We start from the raw sequence: 13,208 nt of genomic DNA, 5'->3' as shown, positions 1-13,208 counted from the left end.
CGGCTGGTGGATTTGAACTGCCACCCTTGTTGGTTAGCAGCTGTGGCTCTTAACTACTGCACCACCGGGGCGCCAATGTGTTTATAAACCAAAAAAAAAAAAAAAAACCAAACTTATTACCATTGAGTCAATTCCGACACATAGAGACCCTATAGGACAGAGTAGAACTGCCCCATAGGGTTTCCAAGGAGCGGTTGGTGGATTCAAACTGCGCACCTTTTGGTTGGCAGCCCAAAGCTTAACCAGCGTGCCACCAGGGCTCGCGTGTTTATAGGGGAGTTCTATTTAGTTCTAGATTTATGACTCCACACTGATGTTTGTGTGGAGATTATGGCTCATTTGAAACTTCAGGTTGAATTTTGGAATCTTCCACCATGCTCTTGGGCTGACTGACCCAGCATCAGGTAGTTTGTGCTAGGAAGCGAGTTAAGATCAGAAGGCAGATGTATTCAGGGCTGTTAGTGTGCTGGGGTGAGACTGTCCTGTAGTGGAGAATCCCTATCTGCTCCCCCTTCTCTTTCTTATTAGCATCAATGATCCAGAGTTGATCGTAACAGAAAACTGATTGTTCCACACCATCCTTTATGTAAACAGAATTAAAAAGAAAAAATTAATTGTAAAATATAGATAACGCAAAAGTTGCCTTCTTAACCATTTTTAAGTGTGTTATAACGTTAATTACATCCACTGTGTTGTGCGGCTATCACCACTCTATTTCCTAAACATTTTCATCACCCCAGGCACAGAATGGTCACGTTGATAATCTGTATTTAGCATTGTTTCAGGTAACTTTTCCTGGGAGGTGTGTATCCTTGACTGAGTTTTGCTTATTTTCCGACCTCCTCTAGAAAGAAAGCAATTTTATATCTCCCGAACATTGCCTTTGCACAAAATAGGTGCTTTGTAAGTACTGTTCATTGGTTAATCAGTTCCCCACTTTCATAAATGAGTTCAATATTTAAAAAAAAAAAAAATTATTCATTATGGAAAAATTATAAGCTATAGAAAAAGCCATACAACAAAACCCCTGATAATCTTACCACCTAGACTGGACGTGACCATGGTTAGCTTTTTTGATGTTTTGGTCTTATGTGAGTACACATACGCTTACTTATTTTTATAAAAGTGGGATTATGCTTTGCTTGGTTTTGTTCATCGTGTTGTATTGTTCTGCAACCCCACATTGTCTGGGTTCATCCTAGAGGTTGGGCGATTTTGGAGGCAGGGTCTCTGTGGGGACTTCTCTCTGCCTTTCCAGGCCTTCCCCACCTCCAAGGCCCAGATTCCAAATCACATTGTCACGTCATGAGCTGTTTTCTTAGCCGCTTTGTCCAGAAATCCAGTCCTCCTCTGAGCACCTGTAGCCTTGTCTCTTCTCTTCAGCTCTGTTCCCTGCCTTCCTTCAGAGGAGGATTTACGTCACCTCTGCATGAGTGTATCTTGTCTCCCTAGCCAGAGCGTGTGTTCTTTCTATAAGTTACAGCTCTTCCATCCTTCGTCCCTTACACATCCTATGCCTTACGCAGGGGTGCTTGATAAGTGTTAGATGATGGTGGTAACTGCTCTGTGTAGACAGGACAGTTTCAGTCTGTCTTGCAGGAATGAGCTCTACTTCTGAGGGTGATTTATATAACTGCCGCTGATAATTGGCTGCGCTTGAAGCCATAGGGACATGAAAACATTTCCTTGATACAGCAGGGTCACCTGAGAGAAGCATCTGTTCAAGATCTCGGGTTAGGATGTAGAATCTGACTTCACACCACCCCTGCGTTCTCTCTCGTGCTCTGCTTCCCTGCTTCTGCCCCACGCACAGCTCTCACCATCTCCTCCTTGTTCTCCTCGCTGAGCCCCCTGCCCCCAGGATCTTGCCTCCTTCCCTCAGCTGCTGTGGTTCCAGTTTCTGGGTGGAGCTCCATGGTCTGGCCACGGCTGGCCACTTCAAGCTTCTCCCACGTTGCGTGTCTTCCTACACCCGCAGTGAAATGAACTACATGTTGTCTCAGGAGGACCAGCAACTTGATGCTTCTCGGCTTTTGATCTGACTGAAATAGACTGTACTTTTTCCCCTTGTTCCTTCCTCTTTCCAGGTACTATTGCTGTTGGCTGTCATTGAGTCAATTCCGACTCACTGCAGCCCCATGCATGCAGAATAGAACTGCTCCATAGGGTTTTCAAGGCTGTGCCCTTTCAGAAGCAGATTGCCAGGCCTGTCTTCCAAACACCTCCGGGTGGGTTTGAACTGACAACCTTCTGGAAATCAGTTAATCTTTAAATCATTAAAAGCTCAGCTCAAACGCCATCTTCTAAATGAAGTCCAAATTACTTTCCCTCCTGCATGTCTGTAGCACTTTTCTTCTGTATTTCTTCTGTTTTATTATATTTTATTGAGAGTTACATATTTTCTCTACTAGTTTGTAAATTTATTGAGGGTAAGAACTAGGTCTCTTTCATTATCTCTATCCCCCATAGAACTTAGCACGGCCTGTGGCACATTGTAGGACTTGGGGGATAAATTATGGCTGTTTATGACATTTTTCTTTGGACTTTGTTAATTTTGAATTGTTAAGATAACACTAACTCCAAATTCTGCCTTATATGGTGGTGATAATAATGACTGACATTTACTGAGCACTTACTATGTACCAAATGTTCTAAGTGCTTTATTATGTATATTAACGTGTTTATTAATCCTATAATAGCTCTCTGATTATTATAATAACCTTATCATTGTTATCATCCTCCTTTTACAAGTTGAATAACTTGGTAAATGTCATCAAGATAGTAAGGGCAAAAGGGAGATTAGAATTTAGACAGTTGGCCCCAAAGCCTGCCTTCCAAACCACTGTTACGTGTTGTTGTTTGTTAGCTGCTGTTGTGTCGATTCCGACTCAGCAACCCTATAGGACAAAGGAGAACTGCCCCCTAGGGTTTCCAAGGAGCAGCTGGTGGATTTTGGTTAGCAGCTGAGCTCTTAACCACTACAACACGGGAGCTCCATTGTGTTGTCAGTTCAGTGCAAATCCAGCACTTTTTCTGACCACTGAGTTTGCCTTTTGCTTAATGATTGTTCGTGGGATTTGTGTTACCAGTTATTTGAAACTTCCCGAAATGTTTTGCATTCATGACATATTTGCAAACCAAAGGGTGCTTACCACTAACCCGGGAGGATTTGCATTCCCTTTCCTTGTAAAATTTAACCCTTGAAAGAAGAGTTTGGAACACTGTCACCAAGCGGGTTGTTGTTCTTATTCTCAGGATGGGGGTTCCTTGGATCAAGTCCTGAAGAAAGCTGGAAGAATTCCCGAACAAATTTTAGGAAAAGTTAGCATTGCTGTAAGTATGTGGTGAAGTTGTTCTTCCAAGTCCCTTTATTGATAAGTTCATGAATTGGTAGGAAATGGTTACGGGTGGAAGGTAGAAAGTCAGTGAGGGGAAAGTTGATAAGAAAAGTGTTTTCTCACTAGAATTTTCTCTATCTAGAGGAAACTTAGCCTTTCCTTCTCTTGCTTTTGTTAGAAGTAGAAAAATGATTTTCTCTATATTAAAATCTTCTGTCCAAGAGCATTCCCATTTGTGGTACCAGAACACTTCTTTTTACATTGCAGATTTAGAAAAAATGAAGATTCAAGCAAAGTGATTTTTGCTTTGTTTTGTTTGATTTTCATTTGTTTCATTTTTAACCTGATATGACAGGTTAAAAATGAAACAAAAGAAAGAATAAGAAATAAGAATAAAAAATAGTAAGAAAGAATAAATAAAGAATAAGGAGGGCAATTTTGTGATGTTAGATGAAAGACTTTCCAGATCAGTTTAAGATAGATTGAGTCTTTTCTAAACTACGTTATTCTCGTTCACCATCTTTTTATGTTTCCTTTCCTCTAGGTAATAAAGGGACTGACTTACCTGAGGGAGAAGCACAAGATAATGCACAGAGGTAAGAACTTACTTGCCAGCTATTATATTTTGAATTTTAGTTGCTATGCAAAGGTTATCACATCCACTTTTTTGGGGATGGGGGTCTAAAAACCTTTTAAAAAGTGTTTTTAATTCTTCAGTACAAGTTTCTATTTGATTTAGTAGCCGGAGCACCAAGTTCCACCCTCTCTTTGGTTTGTAGCACACCTGTTACCTGAGGCCATGACAGGCCCATCCCCCAATGTCTGTTCACTAGACTAGGTTGTGCATTGGCCCAAAGTAGTGCCCAACCTGACTGGGTATGAGTTTGACTATAATAGGAACTCTGGCCTCTTACTAAGGTGCATAATACACTCACCATATGGCCATACCACTGTTTGGTATTTATCCAGGATAAATCCAAACATATGTCCACACAGACTTGTACACAAATGTTTAAAGCAGCTATATTTTTTAACAGGAACAAGCAAAATAGGCAAAGAGATGAACATACAATGGATTACTATTCAGCAATAAAAACAAACAGGCTGCTGATACACACAACTTTGATGAGTCTTAAAAACATTTATGCCAAGTGAAACAAGCCAGACACAAAACAGTACAGGCTGATGCCACTTATATAAAATTACAGAGAAAACAACAATTAATCTATAAAGTAGGTCAGTGGTTGTCTGAGGGCCTAGAGGGAGGTTAAATTCAAGGGGCATGAGGGAACTTTTGAGGTGATGGAAATGCGCTGTCTTAATTGTGGTGGTAGATACATGGGTATATACATGCACCAAAACACTAACTGTACACTAAAGTGGCTGTGTCTTATTGTATATAAATTATACCTCAATAAAGTTTCTTTAAAAAAAAAAAAGAAGCCAGAAGAAATAAAAATTGAAAACCCAGTGCTGTTTACCATGTTGCTCCAGCTGCAGTGGTGCTGACAGGGACAGATGTAGGGAGGGAGGGCTGAGGAAGAGTTGAATGGACTGGGGAATTGACTGGCGTGCTTACCAGCCGCCATCTTTCCATCAGTGAGTGACCTGAGGTCTGAGGTTAGCCAGTTTTGGCAAGACTGACTCATGGGTTCATTTCTAACATTCTCACCCTCCCGCCTAGAGTTCTTTCTGTTAGTACAGCTTCTTCCAAACACGGATCTTTCAGGTCTTCACTTAGAGCTCACCTATGGGACAGTGTTCACAAATATTACAGCCTGTGAATGGTAAAGAGCAGTTGTGATTCAGCAAGTCTGGGTAGGGTTGGGCCCAGGAATCTGAAAACTTTAAGATGGGCACTGATTTTTAAATAAGCACTGATTCTGACGCTGTGCTTTGTAGCCACACTTTCAGAAACATTGCATTGGAGAGAGAGCAGCCAGCTCTGTGGGCTGTCTAGAGAGAAAAAGAGGAATGGTGGCTCCTCTCCAGTGGGCTCCTGGGAGGAGACGACAAATAGACAATGAAGAGGAATGTTGTACAAATGTTCCTTCTCAGTCCTGGGAAAAATTCTTAGAATATTGTTAGGTTTCTGTCCGAGGCAGACTTGTGTGTTGGAATTTGCATGGACAGTCTACAGTTTGTGCATATGGCTCCAATCTGTGCATCTGTTTGTTCCAATCTGGGCCATCAAACTGCATTGCTGAGGGTTAGAGATTATTCAGACAAGAGGAAGAAAAAGGTAAAGGGAGAGATGTTTAAAAAGTAAAACTAGACTTACACAACATGATGAAGGTAATTAATGCCACTGAATGGTACATGTAGAAAATGATAAAAGGCAAATATTTTATGTATATGTACACACACACACACACACACACACACACACATACTGTCGCAAATCAGTTTTAAAAAGAAGACTGACCATACCAAGTGATGTGGAGCAACTGGAATGCTCATGAACTGCTGATAGGAATCTTAAATCAAGAAATCAAATGACACTTGTTTTGGGCGAATTTGCTGAAAAGACCTCCTTAAAGTGTTGAAAAGCAAAGATGTCACGTTGAGGACTAAGGTGTGCCTGACTCAAGCCGTGGTGTTTTCATTTGCCTCATATGCATGCAAAAGCTGGACATCGAATAAGGAACTCCCTGAGTAGTTTATTCATCTGTAAAATGGGGATACTAATAGTACTTATTTCATAAAGTTTTGAGAATTAGATTTTCTCACAAAGTCATTAACAGATGTTAGCTAATAGAAATAATGTTAATATTTAGCTCAGACATCTCTTCTTCCTAGAAGCTTTCCCATCAACTCAGCCCTCCCCAGAGTGGGTGAAGCACTCTGCCTCTGTGTTGGCTCCTTTGGTACAGCATCCATCCTTTTCTTACTGTAGTAAAGAAGGATCATTACTTAAGGAGGGCCCATTGTGCACCAGGTGCTGTACCCTGTGCTTTATGTCCCTTATCTCATTTATAGTTCAGAATAACCTTGAGAAGTAGGTACGCTTTTCTTATTTTACAGATGTAGGAACCAGAGCTCGGAAAGTTTATATGTCTGTCTCTGCCACTAGCTTGTGCATTTCTTCAAGTCAGAGAACATGTCTAATTCTTCTTTCTATCATCAGCCCCTAACATAATAGTCCTCCTCCATAAAGGTTTGTGAGATGATGGGATGTATGATTAACTTGTGCCGGAAAATACTGAGTCAACAGTGAAACTGAGCCTAAAACCCGCGTCTCCTAACTCTTACCACAATGATTAGTCCATGGGCAGTTCTAGTGAGTCCTTCATTTTTCTCTACCATGGGCCTCTTATGTGCCATCTTTGTGTTTATCAATGGACAGCTCTAACTTTCTGTTCCAAATGACTCACAGTGATCCTATAGGACAGAGTAGAACTGCCCCATAGGATTTCCAAAGAGCAGCTGGTGGATTCGAACTGCTCACCTTTTGGTTAGCAGCCAAGCTTTTAGCCACTGAGCCACCAGGGCTCCAAAGGGAGGAAGGTTTCAGCTCATTCCAGCTTGCTTTTCTTTCTGCATGCTGCCCCCACCTTCCCAGGGCTGTCTTTTCTGGCTTCACCAGTTGTTGCTCTTTGGCACGAAGAGCTGCTTTGTGAGCCAGGCGGGTCTCTGGACAGGCAGTTTTGGTGGAGAGTTCACCACTTGCCCAGCCAAGACAGGGAAGTCCAGCAGAAGGATTTCTGTCTCCAGAGGCAGTGCGTATGTGGGCTGGGCTGGGCTGGCCCGACCCAGCTGCCCAGCTTTTCAGAATCCTGCTGTCTGTAGGTTTTCTCCAGAAGTCCTGAAAGAACTCACTGTGAGGCCAGGACTGTGGAATGGTGCTCTTGCACAACTTGATTCCCAAACGAGAAGCCCAGTGAGGGGATGAATCCTGGAAACCTGAGTCAGGGGGCGATGAGAGAGCAAGGACTCTCCCTGCGTCTGCCTTTAGTCTACCTCACTGCCAGTAAGTTTTTCTCCTGGTCTAGATATGGTATTTCCTAAGGAAATTTAAGCTCTGTTTCTTCACATTGTACCCTTGGGAAAAAACTGGAAAGAGTAAAGAGGCTTTTTCTCTGTCTCAAATTTTTATTTACTCTTATTTGTTGCTATTTATTTGCTAGAGATAGCTTCGTGGTTACTTCAGTTAGCTTTTGCCACATAACAAACCACCCCAAAACTTAGTAGTTTTAAACAACAGCTTATTACTTTTGTTTCATTCTGTGGGTTTGTTGGGCCTCTCTTCCCATGTGGTTTCTCGTTCTTAGGGAGGCCAAAGCCCTGGCTGCTTCTTATGGTGGCCTTAGGGTTCCCAGTACCAAGAGGTGGCAAACCCCAGTGCTCAAGCACCTTTTAATCATCTGCAGGTGTCAGGTTTGCTTGCTAATATCCTACTGGCTAAAGCAGATCACATGGTCAGACCAAGATCCTAACAGAGATGAGTCCACCTGTTGCTGGGAGGAGCTGGAAAGTATTGTCACCTTTTTTTTTTCCCCCCACTCTATCACAGTGATTAAAAGTTCAGGATTTGAATCCTGACTATGCTACTTATTGTGTGACCTTGGGCAAATGATTTACCTTCTCTGAACATCAAGCAAATAGAGAAAACAACCTGTCTATAGGGTTGTGAGGATTAATGAGATAATGCATGCAGAGCAATTAGAATAGCACCTGCCACATAAAAAAAAATTTTTTTTTTTTTAATTAAGTGCCACATAGTAGGCACTTAATTATGTTAACTCTTGCTTAGTGGATGAATTACTATAGGTCGTTATGGTTGTCAGCAACACAAAACTGCCTGGCTTGGTTTAAGCTTCCCAAAACTTATTCATTAAAAGGATCCTAGGGAAGCTCAGAGAACCCTTTGAAAAGTTGAGCCCACAAACCTTGATAGGGCAAGAGCCAAGGGCCACCCTGGGAATCTTGGCTGGGAGGCTGGATGATTCAAGCAGAAGAACAGCTGCCCCAGGTCTACTACTACTGCAGTGTTGCTGCCAGTGGGCCAGTTGGCCCTTCTTCGCCTTTCTTGGGGGTAGGCTGCAGGCTCCATCCCTCATACAGGTTTCGGGGGACACCATTCTCTGCTGCTGAGGTCTGGAGGGTTGGAAGAGGTCAGCACTTTTATGTTAATTTGATGCAGACATTTCATTTCAGGAATATGTTGGTGATAAAAGCCAGGCAGGCATGTTGTTGCTGTGTGCCATTGAGTCGTTTCCGACTGATAGCGACGCTATATGACAAACTGCCCCATAGGGTTTCCTAGGCTGTAATCTTTATGGGAGCAGATCGCCAGGTCTTTTCTGTTGCAGAGCGGCTGGTAGGTTTGAACCGCCAACCTTTGGTTAGTTAGCAGCCAAGCGCTTAACCATTGCGCCACCAGGGCTCCTTAAAGCTAGGCATACCAACTTACTCTTTAAGTGACAGGGAATGTAATAATGTACTTAAGAGACAACGACTGTTTTTTAGGTACCACTTAGGTATTACTTTTCCAAACAGGTAGTGGCCTCTCGAAAGTTTTTCATTCACCTTCCCTCAGCTGGGTGAGTGTATTCTGGCCCTAGTGAGGTATGCAGCCTTGTGTGCATATGTGCCTAAAAAAAACCAAGCCTGTTGCCGTCGAGTCAATTCTGACTCATAGCAACACTATAGGACAGAGTAGAACTGCCCCATAGGGTTTCCAAGGAGTGGCTGGTGGATTCGAACTGCCGATCTTTTGGTTAGCAGCTGTAGCTCACCGTAGCTCTTAACCACTTCACCACCAGGGCTCGCTTATCTGAGTAGGTCTCCTATATTTCTGATGTGTCCCTGCAGGATGGGAACTTAGACGTAAGCACGTTCTCACCCTCATTCCTGAAGTGATTTGTTTCTGCCACCATGGAGCAGGACTTTCTGGGTAGGACATGTACAGCTAATATTCCTGATGTCTGAGGCTCTGGGCAGCTATTCTGAATTTTACCCATTGCATTGGTTCACTGTGATCTGTCCCGGTGCTGGTCCAGAACATTGTATTCTGTTTCCTCTGGGTATCCAAAGGGAGAAGCAGTCTGCGCAGCTCAGCCTGGTGTATGTGGTTGTGGGCCGTTGATCAGGGGTGGGTATGGCATCTGGGGCCCTCGGGGAGTGTGAGTTTTCTCTGAACCTCCAGGTGACATTCTGGTGCACAGTCACAGGTAGGTATACGTACGTGCCCCTGCATGGTTATTCACGACCCTCTCCTCACACGTTCTTGTCCCAACCCAGAAAAAATCATATTTGTAAAAAGTAACTCATGTTCGTTAAATACCTACCAAGTGCAAGCTACTGGGTGAAGCACCACAGAGGGCATAAAGATGGCTCAGAAATGAATTGTGTCCTCCACGAGCTTAGAATCCAACAGGGAAAAGAGACAGATCTGTAAACGACTCTTAATATGAGATTGGTGGAACACAGCCAGTGTCATTGCTTTAGCATGCATCGCTGCCCTGCCCCTTTGAGGACTAAGGTGCGCCTTCCCAAGCCATGGTATTTTCAACTGCCTCATTTACCTGTGAAAGCTGGACAGTGAGTAAGGAAGACTGAAGAAGAATTGATGCCTTTAAATAGTTGTTGGTGAAGAATATTGAATATACTGTGGATTGTCAGAAGAATGAACAAATCTGTCTTGGATGAAGTACAGCCAGAATGCTCCTAGTCATGTTACCGAGAAGTACTAGTCCCTGGAGAAGGACATCATGTTTGGTAAAGTAGAAAAAGAGGAAGACCCTTAACAAAATGAATTGACACAGTGGCTGCAAAAAGGGCCTCAAACATAGCAACAATTGGGATGGCACAGAACCGGGCAGTGTTTCGTTCTGTTATACATAGGGTGGCTATGAGTCAGAGCTGACTTGACAGCACCTAACAACAATAAAGCTACCCTGCCAGCTTTCAAATAGGGTCTGTTGCAGCCTAATTTATTAGTCACAGCTCTTTTGTTGTGTTCGAAACCCAAGTCAAGATTACTTAATCAGGAGAGGGTGTATATTGGCTTGGGTCACCAGGAGGTTCCAGGCAGGCGTGAATCTGGGGTCAAAATGACAGTCTCACGACTCTGGTCATCTCTGGGCTTTGCTCATCCTTGTGTGGGCTTCCTTTCTGTTCAGATTCTCTTTACCAGGGGCATCTGTTCTTCAGTGTTCCCAGTCCTGGAGAAAGAGCCCCGTCCACTCTTCCCAGCATCTAGATCAATGCTTGAAACACTAGTGGACTCTGATTGGCTGTGCTTGGAGCACCTGCCGACTGCTGGACTAGTCACTGTGCCCAGGGGACTAGAGTACTCTGGGTGGCCACCCTGGGTCATATGCCCACCCCCATGGTAGGGAAGATGGGTCCCTGGATTGACATTTGCTGTTTAGAGAGGAGCATATCCCAAAGGAAGAAGAAGGGTCTTTGTTTTTTTTAGCAGTTTTTTCACTACCCACCACCTCCCAAAAAGAAACATCAGGTCAGGAAGACAGAGACTGTCCACTCGGGGTCAGAACAATAATCAAGCAATTACTGCAGGTGTGGGCAAACTAGTCCTCAGGCCAAATCTGGCTAGCTGCCTATTTATGTATGACCTACAAGCTAAGAATGGTTTTATAAAAATTTGTGATATAACAAATGATATGAAATTCAAATTCCAGTGTCCATAAATGAAGTTTTATTGGCATGCAGTCGTGTTCATTTGTTTAACTATTGTCTTTGTCTGCTTTGGAAACGCTGGTGGCATAGTGGTTAAGAGCTGTGGCTGCTAACCAAAAGGTCGGCAGTTTGGACCCCCAGGCGCTCCTTGAAAACCCTATGGGGCAGTTCTCTTTCCTATAGGGTCGCTGTGAGTCAGAATCGACTCGATGGCAGTGGGTTTGGGTTTTTTTGGATACGTCTGCTTTTGCCCCATAAGGGCAGAGTTGAGTAGTTACTTGCAAAAGAGACCATGTAGTCCTCAAAGCCTGAAATATTTACTATTTGGCCCTTTGCAGAAGAAGTTCGCTGTCCCCTGAGGTAAGGGGAAGAAGAAGACTCCCTTGGCTGAGGAAAATTTAGGATTACAGCACAAAACTCAGACTTTAGCCGGTCACCCTTGAGTTCTTGAGGACAACATGATGGATGACAAAGCCAGGAGGGAGGATTTTTTCCTGACCTTGAAGCTCCTAAAGGAATTAGCTACAGAGGTTTCCATTTAGTCCTTCCGTTTTCTGTGGCAGCAGCCTGTGGAGGAACAGGGTCCTCAGCAACATCACAATTTCAGGCTCCAAATTCTTCCTCCCACGTCAGTCATAGCAGAGTCTGGGCTTGCTTTTGACTCCCAAAAGGCAAGGCCTGAAGCTACCAGAGTTTATTTTTTATTTTGTGGCTGTTTTACAAGCTGTTTGTAGTGGACTTGTATGCAAATGAATTTCTGAGTGGCTTCTTCTGCAGCCCTCACCTGCCAAGGCTTTTCAGGAGTCCTGCCAGGCTTTCCTGAGCAGAAAGTCAGGGTGCCCACTGCTCCCCCGCCGCACCTTCCAGGGCTTAAGGCTGCACAGGGTTCTGGACTGAGACGGTCGCCATCTCTGTAAGGGGTGGGGGGAGTGCACTCTGCCCCTCAGATCATAAAAGGTCAACCATGGTGTCCACGAGGCAGGGCCTGGCTATGTCTCTGCTTCCCTTGCCCACCAATCTCATCCTCCAGCTGTGTGGGCGACAGCTTGAAGGGACAGTGAATTTGCAGGGAGAAGGGATTCTTCTTGACTCTGTGGAGACTGTCCTACCTTGGAGGTGGAGAGACTCAAGGGGTGGCTACTTAGGGAATCCAGTATACTGGTCTCCTGGTTAGAAATATGAGTCACGAACTCTCTGGAGTTGTCTCACCTGCTGGACCCACAGCAATGGACATGGCTGCAGGTGAGCTTGTCTCTAAGCTCCACAAGAAAGGCAGGCAGGACATGGGTTGGGGGTTGGTGCTTCCTTGGGTCCCTTTAGGGAAGCTTCTGGAAGAGGTGCTATTTGAGCTGGGGTTTGAAGCATAGGAAGAAATAATAGATGTATGTCAGGGAAAGGACTCCAGAAAGAGGGAAACACGAGTCTGGCACGGAGCCAGGAGAGCACAGACCTGTTCCTAGAGGAGACAGCAAGTAGCTGGGGCTTCTAGAACAGAGGGTTCTGATGGCAAGTGGTGGGAATTCAAGTAGGGAGGGTAAGTTGTGGCGGTGAAGGAGGGTCTTCAGTGCCATGTCAGGAACTCTGCTTCACCATGGGCAGCAGGGAGCTCAGGCAGGCGGGGTGGGCAAAGCCATCCTTTAAGGAAGGGGGCTCTGACTGGTGAGGCTGATTGAGCTGGAGAGGGGAGAAGGCAATGCGGAGGCTGTAGCAGTGGTCCAGGTGAGAGATAATGTGCGTCTAAGATGGTAGCAGAGTGAAGAGAGAGGAGGGGACAGATAGGGGAGAGGGTTTATTCTAGGCAATCCCTGGAAAACAAGGTGGGCCTCCCCAGAGAGCAAAGAGCAGGTACTGGTATGGGAAGATGGGGAGGGGAAGGAAGACTTGCCCCATGGCCCTTTCCGAGGTGGTTGTGGTGGGAAGGAACAGTCGTCTGTGCCCTGAGGCTGCACCTAGTCCCTTTAGGAAGGGCCCAGCACCCTGGGCTGAGAGGTGATCTAAATTCTCATTTCTAGGGAAACCTGGGGCTGGGACTGCTGCTGTTCTTAGTTACAGATAAATTCTTGTGGAGGCTCTTGGGTTTCGGGAGAGCTGGCTTGATTTGAAAGCCTGGTGACCAAAGAAGGGCAGATTTCATCCACCAGCAGTCAGGCAAGATGGCAGTCAGTTTACAGTGCCTGACACCAGGGAGTGACAACATAGCACGGTGTGTGGGTGGGAGCCAGTTTA

At 44.7% G+C, this 13,208-nt stretch overlaps 1 protein-coding gene across 1 annotated transcript in view; it reads left to right on the top strand.

Moving 5' to 3' along the window:
• MAP2K1 (mitogen-activated protein kinase kinase 1) overlaps nt 1–13,208 on the top strand; it is a 96,710-nt gene that overhangs the window by 58,907 nt on the left and 24,595 nt on the right. Inside the window, exons 4-5 of the mRNA XM_064267376.1 lie at nt 3,256–3,333; nt 3,883–3,934. Of these exons, the coding sequence (XP_064123446.1) occupies nt 3,256–3,333; nt 3,883–3,934 (130 nt within the window). The remainder of the gene's footprint in view (nt 1–3,255; nt 3,334–3,882; nt 3,935–13,208) is intronic.

This window comes from Loxodonta africana, chromosome 13 (assembly GCF_030014295.1).
Source record: "Loxodonta africana isolate mLoxAfr1 chromosome 13, mLoxAfr1.hap2, whole genome shotgun sequence".
Classification (NCBI taxonomy): Eukaryota; Metazoa; Chordata; class Mammalia; order Proboscidea; family Elephantidae; genus Loxodonta; species Loxodonta africana.
This window is presented reverse-complemented; position numbering and strand designations above follow the sequence as displayed.